This window comes from Hippocampus zosterae, chromosome 11 (assembly GCF_025434085.1).
Source record: "Hippocampus zosterae strain Florida chromosome 11, ASM2543408v3, whole genome shotgun sequence".
In the NCBI taxonomy this organism is placed as follows: Eukaryota; Metazoa; Chordata; class Actinopteri; order Syngnathiformes; family Syngnathidae; genus Hippocampus; species Hippocampus zosterae.
The window spans coordinates 20,703,122-20,725,415 of NC_067461.1; the positions used below are offsets into that span (position 1 = coordinate 20,703,122).

At 41.7% G+C, this 22,294-nt stretch overlaps 1 protein-coding gene across 2 annotated transcripts in view; it reads right to left on the reverse strand.

The window, feature by feature from the left end:
- Positions 1–22,294, reverse strand: part of ttc27 (tetratricopeptide repeat domain 27) — a 78,871-nt gene that overhangs the window by 19,361 nt on the left and 37,216 nt on the right. For both annotated transcript variants that reach the window (XR_007964978.1, XM_052081037.1), the window contains exons 8-11: positions 18,992–19,104; positions 15,731–15,797; positions 2,187–2,300; positions 739–834 (exon numbers count right to left, since the gene is read on the reverse strand). Coding sequence is in view for 1 of the 2 variants with exons in the window: in XM_052081037.1 (XP_051936997.1) it covers positions 739–834; positions 2,187–2,300; positions 15,731–15,797; positions 18,992–19,104 (390 nt within the window). In the remaining variant the exon portion in view is untranslated. The remainder of the gene's footprint in view (positions 1–738; positions 835–2,186; positions 2,301–15,730; positions 15,798–18,991; positions 19,105–22,294) is intronic.

Consider the following 22,294-nt stretch of genomic DNA (forward strand, 5'->3'; position numbering starts at 1 on the left):
AATTGCGTTAAACATTAACCGTTAAAGCCAATGTTATCTTGATGGTATGCCTTCCCATGTCACTGTGAAATCTGAAATTCTCTAGCTCGGCTCCCAATTTTTTTCTGTGTGTGAAACAAGTAGGATATAAATGGAACATAAAATTTGGCATGAAAACAAAGCACACTCACACCGAGCCCACTTTCAACCAGCTGACAATATAAAAGCTCTTCTTTTTGCAGGCCATTCTCCAAGAAAAAAAAAAAGCATCGCTTCACTAGCTGCAATCAAGAGGCTCGACCTACTTTCTTGTCCCCAGGCTGCAATAGGGAGTCTTCAATTCCGGCTTTATTGCTGTTATCAGTTATTATATGGCGCCTGGATGAGCGCGACTCCTCAAAATGCTTTCTCCCTCTCTCAGGAATTCCTCCTCCGTCGATGCTTCAGACAAGTGTAAATTATTCTATTTCTGCAGTCTTTTTTTGTACACATATCCGAGGCATGTTATCATGTCTTTTGAGCAATTATGAAGCTTTGTGGCTCAACAGATGTCAATCTCAATAGATTTCTTTTATAGTGGGGTCCTCATGCAATCCTTTTGCTGACCAAAAGTAAACACGGACTTAAGTCTTATTCCGTCGAAATCTATGTGGAATCAATTTTATGACCACACTTTGGTTTGGTCTTCGTGAAGCCTATTGGTGACGCTAAATCTGGTCGCTGCTCAGAAAACCAAAAACCAATCACACTCCTTGTTACCTGGACAACCCATCTGGTTGGAGCATGGCAGCAGTAAAAGACTTTCAGACGCTCAGTCAAGGGACAGTTCTTGTCTTCAAAGTGGTCTACTATTGCCTGAAATAGAAAACATAAAATGCGCTGCAGAAATAAAGATATTTCTTTTGGACAAAGGATTACGGCAAATCATTTTTATCGACCGAGATGCTATTACCTTTGATTAGATAGCAAGCCCCCAAAATAGACATCTCAAATCTCGACTACTCCACAATACACTCGGCTTATTACACATAACTTCAATGTGAATCACTGAGGGTAGAGAACATATACAGCAATAAAATCGAAATCTAATGACGATATGTGAAGAAGCTCGATCAAACTAACTTTAACTTTTGCTCTGGAGTCTTCCCAAATGGGCAGCACACTGGTTATTGTTCCAAATAACCAATACTGATATAAATGTATTCCCTCTTATTATCTATGCGGCACAAATGCAATTCCACATAAAAGTGGGTACAAAAAGAAAAGGAAAGCAATATAATCAAACAAAATTTGTCCATAACGCTGACATTTCCATTTGAGTTGATGCAGATCCAAAAATCTAAACATTTTGTGGGCCCATTTGGATGCATGGCAGGCTTCCATATCGGGACATGGAGAAGGGGCCAAAGCAAATGATTTCCTGTTTTTGATGTGAACTGCATTCGCATAGGACAGGATGTACATACATAACAGAAACCTCTGAGGAGACATGTCACAGAGTGAAAAGGATACAGCCAATAGCATCACAACCTAAGCTACTTGTGGTTTGGTGCCTTGGTCTCTGCATTTGTTCGTCATTACTCTCGGTCTGTTAGTCCAGGCGGGACATGGACACCGACCCTTCCATGAGCCACAAGTCCTCCAAACCACCGTAGGAGTACAGCCCACTGGTGTTCAATGGGGCTGCGGTGAGCTTTCTTCCACATCAAGCTCTTTCAACCTTGTCATTATGACTTGCTTTGGGCATTGGGACACAATTTATGCCGACCAAAAATGACACTGAAACACCATGCCCAAAATGTCTCAGCCTTCCCGAACAATGCATCTTGACAGCTGATCCATACAGAATCCAGTCAGATTCCGGCTATCCCAGCTGTCTTTGAACTGGTTGGCAGCCAATCACAGGTCACACAAGGACAAACAACATTCGACACTCACACCTAGGGATTGAGAGTGTTCAATGAACCTGCCACGCATGTTTTTGGAAACCGGAGTACCCGGAGAAAACCCACGCAGGCACAGGGAGAACATGTGAACTCCACATAGGAAGGGCGGAGCCGGAATCGAACCCTGCATTTCTGAACTATGAGGCTGACGCACCAACCAGTCAACCACCGGGCTGCCCAAATATTCTGGTCAGGCCCTAATCTTTGGAGCACGAATGATGGGCTGATGTTCACGCCACATGCACCCGCCGTGTAGTTTACCTGAGTTTGCATCATGGCTCTCTCAATACATCGGGGACTCCCTTTTTCCAGTTTGGTCCTTAGGCAAAGTGCAGTCACCTCCACAGCCCAGAACTTGGGCTGAGACAGTAAACACTGCAGACACACAAGATAGACAAGTACATTTCAAGTCGCGCAAGTACAGATTAAGTCTTGGCAAAAATAATTCAATGACTGTGGCCCACACTGTAGCTGGTGTGGTCACCTTAGAATTTGTAAAGTCGTTAATTTTTGGCCGACAAACAAAGTCTATAATACCTAAATTAAAAAAAACAAATTCAAACCTGTTGGTAACCATCAGGACATATTGTATCATTTGAGGGGTATGGTGAACGCATCTTTTTTTTTTTTTGCCTCTATGGTACTTTGCACTTCATTTGAAAACAGCTACAACCACTCGGTAACTGTTGCGATTCACCCAGCTGACTTTATTAAGGGCAGTGTGGGTTGTCTGTCTCTCCATAGTATTTGCTCTGCAAGTGACTGGCAGTCATTCCCCTGGCCAGTGCCAAAGTCGGTCAGGAACACAGAATAGAATATTTTCGCTCAGTGTGGCATCGACAATGGCTGGATGTACGAAGGACAGTCAAAAAGTAATGAGCCATGTACACTTCACCCAACTTGCAGTTCATATTTCAGTGTGGAGTTGAAAATACTTGTTTCAGTAGAAGTTGAATTAGTTTGAACATTTTTTGGAAACAAAATGTTAACTCTGGTAATGAAGGAAATGCATGACGCTCGATGTGATGACAACGCAGTGCTAGTCTCTGTTGGAGTAAATTTGCCTGCTTGTTCATTTTTGTTTTTGGAACGACATCAAACTGATGTTGCGTGCTAAGACTTTCGAACAAAAAGGATTGTCTTCACAATGAAACCTGCTATTATTTTGATGCAAGCCAAGGTAGTTATGTCTCAAAGTACAGTATACCACCGTACATGGGTGGCACTTGCAAATCAATCAATCAAGGGGAAGGAATCCTTTGCTGTCATCATGTGGCATGTAGAGGCTGTGACAGTACCGTGTAAACTTTTGGGGGTTAGGTAATCGCCTGCAGATTTTTGCTATTTACAACAAAACCTGGCAATTCCCTTTAAAAGTGAGTGAACGCTGTTTACCTTCATGCTTCATGTCTGAACGAGCTTTTTCAGTGACAAAGTTGTTGAAGAACAACATTAATACATTATATTGAATATTTAGCTTTTGGCTATACTGTATTTGAATTCAGACTGAAGACATTTGGACATAATTTTTGCTTTTGGTCACTTTGCACTGTGCTACATCTTACTGGGGAATCGAGGTTGAATTTTAGCAAATTTCTTAAATGGTTCATGATGTTAGCATAGATCACATTTTGGCTATTGGCTAAAAATGTGAGTGATTCAGAGTTTGGAGCATAATCATACTGCAATAATCCCGTCCTTTCAAACAACTTGGAATAAACAACATTCATCAAGATTTATGAAGCTAATTTTCTCTTGTAGTATAACAATGTTAGTTAACCCATAAGAGGCGAGAATTATTTAAAGTATTTGTGACATCCTGGGTGTGGAATTCAATTAAACAAAAAAGCATCCAAATCACACCTTTTGATTTGTTCTTTTGACATTGGGACTTACAGTTTTTAGTCAAATAGGATGTGCAATGAATTCAACTGTGCAGTGGGGGAATCAGCCACTTTTTTCTTGATGTGATGCTGCTGTACATATATAGTAAGGGGACAGACATTTTGAGAGATGGCCTTATCGGAGCAATAGCATGTGCCATATAACTCTAGCTACGTCTTGTCTAAGTGCTTAATGTTAACAATTTTAACAGAAGTGGAATTTGAAAAATTGGTTCCTCAGACACAAGTCGACAAAAAAGTAAGTATCTAAGTACGTAAGTAAGTAGGTAAATAAATAAATAAATGCTTGTATGGCAAAACCCCAGCAATTATTGTCTGTTTTGATTCTTTAAACGCCCTCATACAGTAAGTGACAAATTCTGGTCTTCGAGGGCTCCTATCCTGCATTTTTGTAGTTTTTATCTTTCCCACGTCAACCACACCTGATTCAAAAGATCGGCTCATCAGCAAACCATACAAGAGCCTAATAATTATCCTGATCATTTGAATTAGGTGTAGTGGAGGGAAAAAAATATATCAAATATGCAGAATACTTGAGTTTGACACCAGCGTGCTACTGAGAATTAAAATGCACTGTACTTGCATTAAGACTGCTGAAAATTGTGTTTGCTTCCTCAAAGAATGAGATCTTACCAACGTAGAAACAATTTATCATCAGCCTGAACCAAACCTTTCATCAAACGGTTTAAACTCAAAATTCCCTGTTGCTTTCCATTTCAGTATGTTTCTTAGAGGTACTTTCTATCCACACTTTTGTAACAACAAACCCTATTACAACGAAGTTGGCACGTAGTGTACAACATAAATTAAAAAAAAAAAATAACAATGATTTGCGAATCATGTTTAACCTATCATTAATTAAATACACTATGACAAGATATTTCATGTTCAAACTGATCAGCTCTGTTGTTTTTAGCAAATAATCATTGACTTAGAATTTTATGGCTGCAACACACTCCAAAAAATGGGATAGGGTCATGTTGATCATTGTGTTCATTGCCTTTTCTTTTAACAACATTCAATAACCGTTTGGGTAAAGACAACACTAATTGTGTGTGTGCGTGTTTGTGTGCGTGTGTGCATCCCCTCCACCCTGCGCGTTTATGCATTTTTGTGTATGTGTGTGATATAAAATGTAGCAATTGCCCTGATACAAGGTCACACAATATGTCTTAAATCGCATTCTGGTTTCACTTTGTGAAGGCACCTTTGCTGCGGTGAGGCTTTTGCACGAGTACACACAAAGCCACTTTTGAAGGCTGCTTTTTACTTTTGTGCAGACAAAAGTGTCCTGCTGCTCTCAGCATCTCCATGTCCCAGTCATGGTGGAATATATTCTCCCACAAAAGCAATCCTCATGGGTTATAGTTTTGATTTCTCCATCGCCACTGGTTTGAATGCACTCTCTACTAACTACACGTGACTCAGCCGACTCTACGCTACTCCACAACTCTGCTCATGAATTCCTCCCCCTCTAAAACGGAAATGACGTATACATACGTCATGGGTAGGTGGTCGTAGTGGTTTTTCTTGACCTAAACGTCATGGGGAATAAAAGATTTCATGTGTGGGGTGCTGTGTTAAGATTGTTGGAACAGACCACACACACAATACAACCAAAACTGCCTTACTTTCTATCTTCATGCATGGGGTCTGTCACAGATTAAGAATCTTTTGAGATTTGAAAGCTCTTTATGTGTGTGTACCAGGCCTGAGATCCAAGGCGGTGCAAAGTAACTACTGTTAATTATTTATGAAAAATGACACACCGAGACCTCCAGATGTCTTCCAGCCAGAAGGGCGACTGTGGCCAGTTAGTGGCGAAGACAGCCAGACATGTGACAACCATCTAACCAGCCTGCAGATTCCTGGATCTACATGTAGACTGGGAAGATGCCTGCTCACAGAGCTAGCAGCTTTCCTGTCACACATGGTTACTTTACATTCATATGTTACAACCTGATGACGGCAAAGGATGACAAAAATAAGGTAAGCAGGTCAAATACTTGTTTCTTGTTCTCACCCCAATGGCCTATTTGTATGTACAGAACACTCCAAGTAAACACTGGAGTGTGTGTACAATTTATTTTCAGTGCTGAAAAAAACAAAACAACAACAAAAAACCCACAAGGATTTTTTTTCTGCGTTAACGTGTGGCGGCTCGTCCTGCCGACTGGAGAGGCTCGAGTGCCAGTTTACATTGCTGTCAGTAACGGTTGTCAGCAAGATCAATATAATATCATATGGAAATCATGTTCAATCACGTCATTCACTCCCAAAGACGTCTTTCAGACCCTTTTCAAGTACAGTAAATATAAAATGAGGAGCTGGGATTAAATGTGTGGCATCTGAAAAGACATCTAAATACGTCTTTGGGAGTAAATGAGTTAAGGAAGATAAAAGAAAAACTAATTGGTTATGCTGACATTGTATGGCACCAGTTACCAACGTTAGCAGCTAATGGCTAGCAGCTAAGCGAGTGCCTGATACAGGCTGGCAAGAGCCATCGGACTACATGTGAAAGGCAGTTTAATAGGCAAAAATTACTAAATTTTAAACAAATTAGGCTTTCTTCTAAATGTGCTGTTTTAGCTGTCAAAATCGCTACTTAGTTTCTGACGTTACTAGGAGAAAAAATTTGGCATCCAGATGTTACAGGGGAAAAAAGTGTTTGGATGGTAGTTTGCTCAATGGCTACTGTCGAGGTATGCTTAGGCAAGGCATTGCCTCACCCCCAATTCAAGCAATGTAACCCTCCCATTCTTTCACTCTAAATCTCTGCTGCACACTTGTGTGGGAGCTTGTTCTATGTGTGCTTTGCAGCACAAAGTACAACTGAGTATGAGTTAAATTATCCAAGTACGAGCATCGTAATAATGAAAAATGTAATTCCGTACTGAATTTTACAATGGTCTGCACACTTGTCCAACCACATTATTCACCACATACAGGAAATCTTGGAAACATTTTTTTCCCTGTCCTCAAAATGACTCCTCATTTCAATACAGGCATTTTACGTATTGACCTCCTCTTCCTCTGTTTATCACAACTGATCTAAAATAGCCAGCACATTCTGGACACCTTGTAACCTATAGTATCATCTTACCAAACCACATTTTACTATTCTAAATTTTCCAAGAAGTTTACAACAATTGTATATAATTATCGCCTCACCACATTTCACCACCAAGTCAAATCATTCCAACTTCAAACTCCTCAGCTTATTCAGGTAAAATGTTAAAACAATTTAGCATGAGCCAAAATGAGCGTATGTTCACATAAAACATCTCCCAAAATATTGAACAAATTTATCCCCACCTTCCACATTTCTTGACCAATTTAAACATTCCAATGTTAAACTGTGTGGCTTACCTACGGAACTATCACCATACCAAAATTCCAACACTTTCTGAATAGAATTCCCAAATAAAGAAATATTTAATAAACTTACTCCCTCATTTATCTCCTCCTTCCACATTCCTTGACTGACTCAACCTTCAAACAGTCCAGCTCATTCAGGACCTCTTGGAAATTATTTTTCACATTTCTGAAATTCCCCACATCTTCACAGTTAAGTTCCCTAATAGAGAGATTTCTTTACCTATGAAATTAAGATTTTGTTATAATGTATATTTATTTGCAACAAATGTGTCACACAGGCCAAGTTTCTCTTTTGATGAGAAATCGACAGAGAAATTGAGAGAGAGGGCGAGAGAGAGAGCAAGAGATGAGAGACGGACGAAGAGAGAGAGAGAGAGGGAGGGTGGGTGAGACAGAAAAAGAGAGAGAGAAAGAGCGAGACAGAGAGAAAAGGTGAGAGAGAGAGAGAGAGAAAGAGAGAGAGAGAGAGAGAGAGAGAGAGAGAGCGAGTGCGAGAGAGCGAGAGAGAGGGGAAAAACAACATAATCAAGTCAAACTGCTGGCCTGGGGCACACGTGTCACAAGTACGGTAACTCCAAACAAATGGAATATTAATATAAGAGACAAGATATTTTTATCGTGTCACATGCAACAGAATGATTTGGCATCAAACGATTCCAGCTGGATCTGTTAAGCTCCGGAGCCCTGCTGTTTTTCAATTTTAATTTCCTGTCCTGACAGGCACTCTTATCAGCCTGGACAGATTCAGGACCGTCACCGAATAAGCCAAGTACGCTATCCTATTACTTTGTTGAGATGTCTCCAGACGAACAGGCTGTCTCCAAATGAGATCTGTTGAATTAAAGAGGCAGCCTTGTCTTCCAGCGTTTATCAGTTCCAGTTTAGTTTTCAATGATGGAAGTCGACTTGGGTCCCTGACGCTCAAGTGGCAAGTGGGATAATAACTTGAAGACATCAGGAACGCCTCATTACGTCAAGGTGACCTCACAATGGCCGGGCTCTGACGACAATGAATGAATGGCTTTTGCAGCTGCTTTAAGTACAAACGTCTCTCGATTCACATTTGAACACAAATTACAGTGGAATCTTTTACGGCAAACATAATCTGGAACAAGATGGTCAACCATTTGTTCTGCTTTCAAACTTTTTTCCCCCCCCATAGGAAATAATGGCAGGAGAAATGATGACCAAGAAAATTAAAAAAATAATACAGGGTAAAACTCCTGCCATTTTGTGATTTCATGCATCACTGGTATGAACTGAAAGTTTCTTGTAACTTTACGGTAAAAAAACAAACTAACAAAAAAAGAACAAAAGTCAAATCAGCACAATAAATCGCAAGACTTTAAAGGGGGTTGTGTTTCTTCTTATGTCATGCTCTTCTGTGATGCTTCTTTTGAAATAACTGTTGAACTGAGTTCTTGTGAGATGCTGATATGACATCAGCATGACGCTCGGTCGAATTCTAAATTTGGCAACAATTGGGCTGAATTCCAAACTCAGGTGCATTTAACTTTATGGTTCTACTGAAAAGGTTTGTACCCTACCTGAAATACTTTAATTGTTTGGTAAAACAGAGCGGTGCGGTTGATTGACTGGTTAGCACATCTGCCTCACAGTGCAGAGGTACCGGGTTCAATTCCAGCTCCGGCCTCCCTGTGTGGAGTTTGCATGTTCTCCCCGGGCCCGCGTGGGTTTTCTCCGGGCACTCTGGTTTCCTCCCACATAGCAGGCTAATTGGACACTCCCAATTGTGTCTAGGTGCGAGTGTGAGCACGGATGGGTGTTCCTCTCTGTGTGCCCTGCGATTGGTTCAGGGTGTCCCCCGCCTATTGCCCAAAGACCGCTGGGATTGGCTCCAGCACGCCTCGTGTGGATAAACGGTTTGGTTAATGGACGGATGGTAAACCAGATGACGAGTCACTTCCATTATATATGCGAGAGTAGGGCTTAGTCTCAGAGCATCTGTCCTGTTCCCAGTTCAAGTGAAATTTATACAGTTTTTATGGAAGTCACAAGCAACTCGATACTCTTTACTGCAAAGGCAATAAAATATTGAAGATTTAAATGCCAGGGAGAGCAATTTAACAAAAAGCAGCTGTCGAAACATCCACAGACACAGCATTATCAACAGTCTGGTCCACAGGGAGTGGTTATGAAATCATCTCTCAACCAGCAGCAACGAGAGGAGGACAAAAGGGCCAGAGTGAATTGTGACCATTTTCATTCTTTGGGGACTTTGACCACAATTTTAACGCTTTGTTTGTGAATGGTTAACCATTTGTCACCTACAATATTCACATGTTAACAACTAGAATATAATATTAATGGTGATGTTGGATACAGGAAGCCAAAATGTAATATGCATGACAAATGACAACCAGGCCCGATGAGACTAAACAGAGAAATCCTCATCATCAGTCATAAAGAAAAATGGCATTTTCCATATTTACTGTCGAATTGTTAGTGGCGTGCCATCACTGACGAGCAGCCTACAGCGCGCTGAACTTGTGAACAGTGAAGTCAATCAGACAACTTAAATAATACTCACATGCCAAATGTGAAATCCAGATAAGCAGCATTTTTGTTCCCTTTTATTAATTTGAAACTCTAAAAGTTAGAGTCTAAATTGTCCAACGGTGTGACTGGTTATTTATAAGAAAACAGTATAAGAAAACCTTTATTAGTCTCGCAATGGAGAAATTCCTGATTCACAGCAGCAAAGTTATGAAAGGAAGAAATAGAACAACAAAATATAGGAGCTGCTGGAAAGGCAGCCACTCTCGCGGCACCATTTTAAAGTCAAAATAACACGACACAACACATAGGACTCAGAGAGTCATGCAATCCTCACCACTTCTCTGCAAACACTTTGTTGTCTGAAGCAGTTTGAGATGAAAGAGGAGAGGATCAAAGTGTCCTTTCACCAGTGGATCAGAGACATCATGTTGAAAATGTGCACACGTCCACGAAAAGCTAAGTTTTGAAAGCAAACACGAAGCTGTAGCGTCCATTGACGAAAAGAGATTAGTTCACTTCTCCTGTCCCACGTAATCCGCTTCAAACTCCAAGCCGCGACTCCCAGTTCCAAATCCGCATCGGCGCTCCGCACTAACCCTCCTTTCTTCTTATCGTCGGCTCCTCAAGACTTACATCCATCCAGCCGCAGACCGTTCAACAGCACCGATCTCTTCACTAAACAAAGCGGGGCTGTGAAAAATGCTGCCCATTACAGGCGCAAGACACAAGCGCCCCGGGACTGTCCAGCAAAGACAGTCAAATGGCTCCGACATTCCTCCCAGGCAAAAACAGTGCTGGTATACCCATGCTGCCGAAAAGGCGCAACCACCAAGCACAGAGTTTCGTGGCCAAAAAATGCTTAAAAAAGTCCACATCAGGTCCACACGACGTAACAACAAACACAAAGTGACAAAACAAAACAAAAAAACAACAAAAAAAGCAAGGGTCATGAGAGCACTTGCCGACGGCTGCCTACTCGGGCGCCATCTTGACTTCAAAATTTGTGATTTGTGCTCTGCAATTGGCTAGTAAGTAGTTCAGAATTTGAATTCTGAAAAAAAATCATAATAGAAAAAAAAAATCACCAAACACACTGACAGTAAAATTCCAAAATACTGTACTTCAACTCTACATCACTTGTGACATCCCTTTGGAACAGTGAGAGGGCGCTCATTAAATTCAAGACAAAAAAAGAGGTGTGATAAATTGAGTATGAATTCATTCTAATTCTAATTCAGGAGCATGTTAAACACGCAATGTAATTCAAGCACTCAGGAGTGAACTTTTAAGAGTGCTTTTTGCTGTTAAGGTAATTAACCACTAACAGAGTGCAGCCAAGCCTGTATTCCAAATAGAACTGATGTCTCTCTCTCTCTCTAAATTAATCAGTTTCACAAAATAAGTCATCAATGATTTTTTATCGAAACATGACATTAGAGGTGTTGACACGGCACACATTTGCTCCGGTGTTGCACCGATGTATTTTGTTGCGATATATCTTACACAGGAGCAAATTTTGTGGAGCGGTCACACAATGGAAATCAACAATGACTTCAATGACACTCAGAAAAGCAAACATATAATGCTCCAAACAGAAAATCAAGAGAGGAAATCACAAAATAAATTCTATGGGGAGGTTGTGAACACACAACAGAGAAACAAACTACACAAACAACTCTGAGACAGTCCAGGCTCCTACAAAAGGAAAGATGTTTGGGGAGGGGACTACCCCCCCCCCCCCCGTTCTAGTTGAGATGGTATAACCCAAGAGGTGCCGCTTGCTACTGTTACCAGCCATGTCTTGTCGTTATTAAACAAACACATGACGGAAGTACAACAGAGCACGAAAGCAACGCATTCTCGCCATATGTAATCAACTCTTCTCATGCGTAGTGAGGCTACTCCCCCTCACAAACGAGCATTTGTTCCGGAGCAAATTGTAGAGTTCACACATGCAAATTTACATTGGTGCTGCCCCGCAAATGAGCATTTGCTCCGGAGCAAATTTTTAAACCACCTCCATGAGGTGAGGTAAGCTGTTTTCCGGGGCTACTCCGGTGTAGATATGTCATCAGGCGCCGACAGGTATGGCAGCCTCGGTCACACGCTCCCTAGTATTATCCCTGTTTTTGTCATTTTCGTTTGTTTTGGGCGACCCTGAGCGGCTTACTTACACGAGGGAAAAGTTGCTGCGCATTGGGGAGTCTACGCTTGGTCTTTTTTCACCAGCACACGAAAATCCACAAGGTTTTTCGGAGCTAATCGCGAGTGGAGCGGCTGCGCTGTACGGAGCATGGAAACGCCGCCGGAGGAGGGGGAAGCGAGCCGGCGTGCTCGTCAAGCTCCGGCAGCGCGGATTTCGAACCCCGCTCCCATCGATCCATCTTGCTAATCTACGATCTCTGCCAAACAAGATGGATGAACTTCTTCTCCTCACAAAGACCAACAAAACATTTGCACGTTCTGCTGCGCTCTGCTTCACTGAAACCTGGCTCAGTGACCGCCATCCAGATCCCGGGCTACATCTACCCGGCTTCCGCCTTCTCCGAGCCGACCGCGACACGGAGCTATCAGGGAAATCGAAAGGTGGTGGGATTTGCTTCTATATCAACGAAGAATGGTGCACTGATGTCACGAAGCTCGACGCACACTGCAGCCCGGACCTGGAGTCGCTGTCTTTAAACTGCAAGCCATTCTACTCGCCATGTGAGTTCACCTCCTTTTTACTAGTCGGTGTTTATTTGCGCCACAAGCCAACGCTAACACGGCGATACAAACGCTAGCCGAACAAGTAAACAAACTCGAACTAAAATACCCAGAGTCACCCCTGATCATTTTGGGCGATTTTAATAGAGCACATCTTAACCGTGAACTTCCCAGATATAAGCAGCACATCGACTTTCACCAGAGAAGGCAACATTCTCGACCACTGCTATACAACAATCAAAAATGCATACCGATCGGTCGCCCGTGCAGCATTGGGTCTTTCTGACCACAATTTAATCCACTTAATACCTACATACAGACAGAAACTCAAATGTGTTAAACCGGTTGTTAAGACTGTGAAAAAATGGACAGATGAAGCAAAGCTAGCTCTACAAGAATGCTTAGACTGCACTGATTGGGGCGTCTTTGAAACTTCAACGGGCACACTGGATGAATACACAGACACTGTAACATCATACATCAATTTCTGTGAGGGCGTGTGTACCAACGAAGTCCTTCTGCTCCTTCAACAATAACAAGCCATGGTTCACTCCCAAACTCAGGCAACTCAGGAAAGAGAAAGAGGCCGCATTTAGAAGTGGAGATCAGGCACTGTACAAACATGCCCGAAACCAATTGACAAAGGAAATTAACATCGCAAAGATAAACTATGCAGAGAGGCTGAAAAAACAGTTCTCTGCTAACGACTCTGCATCTGTATGGAATGGCCTGAAAGCAATCACTAACTATAGAATGCCATCCCCCCCAACAGTGAACAATAAGTCTTACTAATGAACTAAACATGTTTTTCTGCCGATTTGAAAAGGACACCCCCATTTCCCACACACACACACCTCTACCAGAAACCATTCTACCCCCCCCCCCACCCTCTTTTTCTCCACTACAGATCCACGAACAGGACGTGAGATAGCTCTTCAAGCAGCAAAAGATCAAGAAAGAAGAAGATTCTGTTTGTGGATTTCAGCTCTGCGTTCAACACCATCATCCCGGAACTCCTCACCCCCAAACTACTCCACCTCGGTGTGTCCCCTACTATCTGCCAGTGGATCCTCGGCTTCCTGACGGGACGGACACAACAGGTGAGACTGGGAGCAACAACATCATCAATACGCACCACCAGCACTGGAGCCCCACAGGGATGTGTCCTCTCGCCACTGCTCTTCTCTCTCTACACAAACGATTGCACCTCAACAGATCCAGCTGTCAAACTCATAAAGTTCGCAGACGACACCACGGTCATCGGTCTCATCAAAGATGGCGACGAGTCTGCGTACCGCCAATAAGTTTGAGCAGCTGGAGCTCTGGTGCGGCCGACACAACCTAGGGCTGAACACGCTCAAGACTGTAGAGATGATCGTGGACTTCAGGAAACATTCTTCTCCTCAGTTGCCCCTCACACTATCCAACTGCTCTGTGTCAACCGTCGAGACCTTCAAGTTCCTGGGAATCACAGTCTCCCAGGACATGAAGTGGGAAGTCAACACCATCTCCATCCTGAAAAGGGCCTGGCAGCGGATGTACTTCCTGAGGCTGCTGAGGAAGCATGGCCTGCCACAGGAGGTGCTACGACAGTTCTACACGGCAGTCATCGAATCAATCCTGTGTTCTTCCATCACGGTTTGGTTTGGGGCCGCCACAAAAAAGGACAAAATCCGACTTCAACGGACAGTTAGAACGGCAGAAAAAATCGTTGGCACCGCCCTACCCACTCTTGAGGACTTGCACACTGCAAGAATCAAGACAAGGGCACGGAAAATCCTCCTGGATCCCCCGCACCCTGCCCACCACCTTTTTCAGCCACTCCCCTCAGGCAGACGCTACAGATCCATGCGCACGAAATCCAGTAGACACTTAAACAGCTTCTTCCCTCTAGCCATTAACTCCTTAAACAGTCACTGACGTAGTCACTCTTCTTGCACCACAAAATGGTACTACAAAACTACTGGTTACTCTAAAATGGTTCAATGATTTTGTTGTTTACGATGATACTAGTGCAGCGTGTTATACCGGAGACAAATTCCTTGTGTGTTCTACATACTTGGCCAATAAAGATGATTCTGATTCTGATTCTAAATTTGCACGTGTGAACGCTCAACTGGAGCAGCGCTGGCGCAGCACTGGAGCAAATGTTGCCCTGTGAACACCCCTTGTGTTGTTGTTGTTTTTAACACAGTATTGTATAAGTATACTGTAGCTCCTTAAATGCAGAACAAATATGTTAAGAGCATCAATATTGTACAAAAAGAACAGAGTTTTGACCAGTGCCATCTGAACTCCTGGACTTTTATGAACCACAATGAAGCCCATAGACACGAGTGTCAGCAAAGCACCTGTTATACATAGGGATGGCTATTGATAATCTGTTTATCCTCACAAGGGTCGCGGGTCATGCTGGAGCCTATACCAGCTGTCTTTGGGCGGAGGACACACTGAACCGGTTGCCAGCCAATCGCAGGCCATACACAGATGAACAACCTTCTGTCTCACATTCAAACCTCGGGACAATCTTGAGTGTTCAATCAGTCAGCCATGCATGTTTTTGGAATGTGGGAGAAAACCGGGGTACCCAAAGAAAACCCTCACAGGCCCGGTGAGAACATGCAAACTCCACATAGGCAGGCCGGAGCCAGAATCATACTCTGCACCTCTGCATTGTGAGGCCGACGTGCTAACCAGTCGACCACCAATCTGCCCTCAGCCAAATACCCTCAAATATTTTTAGTAGGGGGGAAAAAAACAGGAATGCTGTACCATCATTGTTAGATTTATGAAACTTTGCAACTCCATTTATATGGCGGTTTCTCAAACTATTTGCAAACAAAGTATAACAAAAAAAAAGACAGAAAATATTTAATTATAAATATAGATTTGTGCACATAAAAATAATCAGTGTCCTCCACGGGGATCAGAGTAAAAATCTGTCCTCCCATCCAAAAAAAACCCCAACTTAATTTTAAAGTTTTCAAATGTTGACAGGTGATATTAGGAGGCATATGACAGGTTGTGTTGAACCCTTCTGGGTATGGGTGAGACTCTGTTTTGGGGAAAATTAAATTGAACAGCCTACTGATTAGAACATTCATTTTATGAATATATTTATATAATTTTTAAAGGATTCTTGGATGGATGGTCATTTTTAAAAATATATATTTTAAAATCTCATATACCTCGTGAAGTGCATTCACGTCACCTAAGGGGTACACGTCGCCCAATTTGACAACCACTGCTTCAACATGTACAGCAGTTAATGTTGATATTGTGGAAGCTACTTACTGATGTGAAAGCCAGAAGCTCTTCTTGTGTCAGTTTGTAGACAGGGTTATTCTTGTGAAAATCAGTGCTGAAAAACACAGTATACACAAAAGTCCAGAGCTGAGTCAAATATTGCCCAAGAAAAAAACTAGCATATTAGTTCAGACATTCTGCTTCAAGCCTCACCCCTCCAAAAAAAAGTGAGGAAACACCTTTGCCAACAACATCCCAAAATTGTCATTTTATGGTGTGTGTATATGTGTGGGTAGCCAGAAAATGACAAGACAGCTCTGATTGCGAATCCATCTCCAAGCAATCTTGCAGGCTTCCTTCACTTGACTTTGTAGTCCGCCTCTCCAGCCACAGATGTCATTCAGCCGATGGATGGCATGTGACGGCTCGTTTGAATGGTTTGAATCCAGCTCAATAATTTCATTTGTTTCGGTCTAATTTTAACTGTGCAGATATTGCTTCTCAGCAACACCTCCTACTTGTTGTCATGTTGTGATATTATTTTTAGATGACCTAGGGTTATTATTATAATTGTTTTTTTTTTGTTTTTGGTGCGTTCTAGAAGATTGTAGGTGACACCACTGCTTTTCTCTCTCTCTCTCTCTCTCTCTCTCTCTCTCTCTCTCTCTCTCTCTCTCTCTCTCTCTCTCTCTCTCTCTCTCTCTCTCTCTCTCTCTCTCTCTCTCTCTCTCTCTCTCTCTCTCTCTCTCTCTCTCTCTCTCTCTCTCTCTCTCTCTCTCTCTCTCTCTCTCTCTCTCTCTCTCTCTCTCTCTCTCTCTCTCTCTCTCGCCCACCCCCACCCCCTCACCCCACCTCCCTATTTTACCTTACAAATAAGAGCAGTAGTTTTGTTTAATTAAACCCTTTCAGGGAAAGTGGTTACTACAATGGACGGCTGATCAGGTTACAGGGTGCATGAAAGGGTGAATCAAGAAGACTCATCAAACAGTTTGCAGTTTTCTCAGTCCATTCCTTTCTAACATTTTTGGCTCCCCCGTCGTGCCGTTTCAGCCCAAGCCAAACTTCTGCCATATAGTTGATCACTTCCCCATCGCCTCAACTGCAAAGTGCTTTTCCCGGATCTTGATCTATAAAACTGAACTCCACCAGTGGGCATCCATCAACCTGTTTCTCCAATCAGGATCGGTACTATGAATTCTTGACCCACTGAATGAAACCCAGACACTGTTGGGCTCTCTCTTATGGATGTCTTTTTCTCATGCCATACGGAATTAAATTCAAGGCACACATGGGAACTTCCTTAACTTTGAGAAATTTGTGGATACATTTCATCTGAATTGCACGACACAATAACAGTCCATGGCAGTCAAAGCAATTCCACAAGGCATGCTGACGACGGTAAAAGGAATGTTGCATTATGAAATAAGGCATGATTCCGTCACTCTTGAGAGATTATGCTTTTAGAAGAAAAATGTAGTGACACGATTCATGCAAGGTGACCTCGACTGTCTTGATAAAGGAAAAATATGTTGAAAGATTATAAGATAAGATATCCTTTATTCGTCCCACACTGGGGAAATTTACAATCCATCCATCCATTATCTGAACGGCTTATCTTCACAAAAGCTAAATAAGCATATTTGAAGACACAAAATGTCTCTTCTTGAGTAAATTAAAACACATTTTTGTATTGGAATAGGGACTTCGCAACATTAGTTTTTTTATGGTACATACATACCAACAAAATATATCTGAAAAAAAAACAAAACCCTAAGGACCCAAAGCTAGAATACAAACATTAATGGTGCCATTCCATGACTTTTTTTTCTTCATTACAATTGCTTTATAATCTTTCATCTTTAATTAATAATTTTTAAAAATCTATATGGAAATAATTTTAAAAAAACATAGGGAAAACGGCTTTCCTTTGAATGGGAGCTAACAAACCTTCTTGGTGTCATCATGGGTGTGTATGGGTATTTCAATTTGGAAAAATCTGAGTATAGCGTACACTAAGCGTTTCTCCAAAAGGAAACAGATAACCTTGCTAAAAAAAAAATAAAAATAAAAATAAAAGCAGACTGTTTTGCAGGTTTTGCCTTCGTGCTGGTCTTCAAAGCAGCAAAAGCAAAACAAGCCATGATTCCAACAAAATAAAGCCAAGATTCGAACAGCCGAATCATGACCAAAATGCTTTTGTTAACGTGCTGGTCACCAACTATCACTAGCTGCAGCCTGGGCCTCACCAACATGATGATATTGTTGCGCGGTTTCGGCTCATTTGGTAGAGCTGGTTGACCAGTGACTGTTGACACGAGCAAGACCAGCAAGAAAACACAAAACCATGCGCTGGTCAACAGTTTTTTGTTAGCAAGGTATTTCTCAATTCCTAATGATTGACAAACAGCCATCATAATGATTACAATTCAAGTCAGCTCCTTTCTGGAGGCTTTCGAAGTCCACTGCAAGCAAATAACTGTATTGTTCTATATGTTTAGGTAAGGCTCCGTTTTTGAATTTTGATATTTCCTTGAGGAATGTTTGTTGAATTGTGATGCTACATTTTGATTAAAATTAGGGGGAAAAAACATGAAGGGGATCTAAAACATTTTCGAGCATGGGCTCAGACATATTGTTCACGATTAGAACGACCATCGTACTGTGAGACTGTGACATACAGACGTGGTATTGTATTAATTTGACTGTTGATAGTGTGTGCTTGAACTGAACTTTAACGACGGTAGCCCTCCCCATATTTGCAATTCGGCACCCTCAGATTCGCATTTTCACAGATGTTTTTTTTTTCTTGGGTTGTAAAATATATTCTTAACTATTTTGACATAAATTGCCCGTGTTTGCGGAACACGCATATTGAATGCTTATCAGCATTTTTAAGCATTAGAAGATTTTTATAAATAAGAGAATATATAAAGAGAGAGAGAGAGAGAGAGAGAGACAGAGAGAGAGAGAGAGAGAGAGAGAGAGAGAGAGAGAGAGAGAGAGAGAGAGAGAGAGAGAGAGAGAGAGAGAGAGAGAGAGATATTCCCTCAACAATGATTTTCATTGAGCGCCAGTTATACGTGGATTTATGGTATTCGCGGGTATTTGAGTCTCTGTTCAATTGTCCAAGGGAGCATCTTTGACACTGACCCAATCCCTATCCGCGGGATTAGGGATTGGGATTGATCCACTGTAACTGAAATGTAAGTCTACGTTTTGGATGATAGCGTTGAGATAAAGCTGGAAATAACACACAACATGCTGCTCGTGTTTGCAGGTCGCGTGCTTATCCAAGTGTAGAAGACCTACCAGATGCCCAGGATGACTGCTTGCTCCTCCGCAGTGAATTGCGGCAGCTTGTACTGCTCTGGCTCTGCTAAATTAATCTTGTCTAACACTGTGTCATCCCCAAGATTGCAATCCTGCAAGTACAAAAAAAAAAAAAAAAAACATCCATATGAACGACTGCATTTGAACAGAACAGACTATGGTAGAAAAGCAAACAAGATTTTTTTTTGTTAAAATATTGTATTTTAAGATTCATTATTCATGCTCGGTGGAATGACTCATTTTTCTGTCGTCTGATTTTTGCTTAACCCAAATGGTGTAGTCAATTGAAAAAATCTAAAAATTGTGAATGACACCAAATATAATTTCTGCAAACAAATCAGTTTGTACAGCATCAATAATGTGTGCATGAATTCTTGCTCCTCCATGACAGAGATCCCGCAAAATTGGCGCCTCACAGCAGTGCACAGTAAAGCTTGCATTTAGTCCTTTTTATAAATAACGTAAACAATTTTTAAATTCCTGGAAATTGAACAATTTTAGGTTAAACAAGACCTCTAAACGATTAAACGATTGGCAAAAATAATTTATTAATTTGATAATAGATTATTGTCGATTAATCGTTGCACCTTGAATAAATAGCCAACCATGCAGACAGAAATTTACGCATTGGCCAAAACTTTGTCTTCCTCCTTGTTTTTGTCACACAAATGAACATTGTGCCAGGGAAGCCCCCCCAAAAAATTGTTAGAACAGTAAATAAATCTCCTGCATGGAACTAAAATATGGAAATCACAATCATGCAAATCCGAATAGAAATTTTTTTTTAAAACAAAAAAAAATTAGCAGGATTAACAACAGACACAAATGCATTTGTTGCAATTGCAGCAAACTAAATCCTCCATGGTAACCTCTCCGTATATTTTTTTAAGAGGCAGCTTCTCCACCGGGGGTGTTCGTCTCTACTGTCTGTCCACACGCACTCATTTCTCTTGCACGGCTACCTCAGTTAATGGCTTTCGCAGTTGGTCAACAGGGTCCTTTTTTACCATGCATCATACTGTTCATGTCTAACCATTCAGTAGGAGGCCAGTGAGATCTTTGAAGTCAGTTTGTAGTTTGAGATCAGGAATTTCATCTGTGGGGTTCCTGAATGACTGTTCCGCAAGAAGATTTAATCTCTGCTGCAGATATATTTTGTTTTTCCTTCTAAAGTTCTGGATAACTCTCAAACAACTGAACAGAACGTCAAGAGTAATTGCCATTCAAACAGAGCACGGGACTTCAAAAACAACACGACCTACTTAACTTGAAAAAATTGACATGAGTTTGAAACAGAGCAGCATCCAGCCCCAGGTTGATGACAACTAAAAGTGGTTGCTCTGCGAGCCGGGTGCAAAAGGCCACTCACCCTTACATAGTAACAAGATAAATTGCGGCGTCCAGCGCAAATCATTCAATAAAAATAAAATCTTTTACTGAACTGCAAAAAGGCAGCGTATTAGCCAATGCAGTTGAAAGGCATCCTCTTTTTCAGTCGGCTGTAGTTTCTGCACTGCGCATATGCAAACTGCTATGGACTTGCACCTGGTTCCATTCGTGGTACATTTAAGCCCAGGGTTTACGTCACGACCCGTTCCACAAACGCACATACAGTACAGTCAAACCTCGGTTTTCGAATGTCTCGGTTCTCGACCAATTCGGTTTTCGAAAATTTTGATTTTGGTTCTCGAACAAACTGAGCGCACTTAAACGCACCATTTGAATCCTCTCGCCTTCCTTACACGAGGAAGTGACGCTTCCTCATGTTGCTTTACAGTGTTAGCAGACGTGTTCAATAAACATTTTTATTTTCAAAAGAGCTTCAAAAGGTTTCGGTTTTCGAACAGCCTTCTGGAACGGATTATGGACGAAAACCGAGGTTTGACTGTAGTACCCATGCCTTCCGGTCGATGAACACGTTGCACACATGTGCATTTACGATCCAAATGGCGATCACGTGAAAATTAAAAAAAACAGCTCCTGTGTTGGTTTTGAAATAGGATGGAAAAAATTGCGTATCTCATTCTTCAATTAGAACTACATGAGGCAGGCAGCTCAATATGGTCAACACTTGCATGCCTGATTCTTTCCTCTTCACTTTTATTTAAAAACATTATTGCTTTTTCTTTTAACACGATGTAAACAGAGTTACCTGTTTAATTCAACTTCGGAAGTCATGGCTGCCCATCAGCCGCACGTTTTGCTGTACGTTTTGTTAATTTCTTACTATTATTTCCTGTTTACTGCTGCTTTCGTTTATTGGCGGATTGTGTTTATTTCATCTTTCTAGCCAATGTTAAAAGGAGGATTCAGACTGAGTGGAGTCGAGCACATTTCTGCCACATCTGATGGAGTAAATTTGCTCATAGCTCACAGTTCTGTCTGTGTACAGCCCGGTCCCAAATGAGCCGAGGCTCGGTACCGGTCCGTGGACCGTTGGTTGGGGATCCCTGCTCTACGGCACACTTTCAAAAAAACCCCAATAAACTGCAAATACATCCCAAAAATTGCTATATTTATATATTTAAATATATATTTCACTATAATTGGTAAATGGGCTGTCAGTTATATCGTTGTTTTTTCTACCTTTGGTACTCAAGTGCTTTACACCGTTTCCCCATTTACCTACTCATGACGCAGCGTCAGGAGAAATTGGGGGTTCAGTATCTTACTCAAGGACACTTCGACAAGGCCCCAATGACTGGCTATTAAACCCGCAACCTCTGGTTTGGGAGATGATCACTCGACCGCTGAGCCATGCCGTCCCAAATAATTATCGAAATAGTTTTATTATTATTGTTATTCTCATCATCATCAAGCAGTAGTTCACCATATAAATATCAGTAGCTTGACGCCACTCCCCAACAGTTAGGCCTTCACTCTTGTCTCCGTTCAATTTGGCTGAGGACATGCAGAAAGCTTTTTAATTATTTCTGCTGAGGCGCTGAACGTCTTTCTTGTGTTTAATTAAAGCAACTCCAACATCATCATCGTATCAAGATAAAACTGTTATGTTGTAAACCCCCAGGAAAAACAGGCCACAAACACAAGAATGGATTTTCTGAAGGACGGGTTCCAGGGACCATGTACAGAGCATCGCAGACAATGCACAAGCCTGCCATACACCTTTATGCAGCCTAAAAGGAAAATACAAACCAACAATGATCTGATGAAGAAAAAAAAGCAGTAAAGGAGAAGAAGAAAAACTTAAAATATATAATATAAAAGATTGGGTACAAAAGAAGAGCACCATGAAGAGGAGGCAGAGAAGGTCCCAACTAC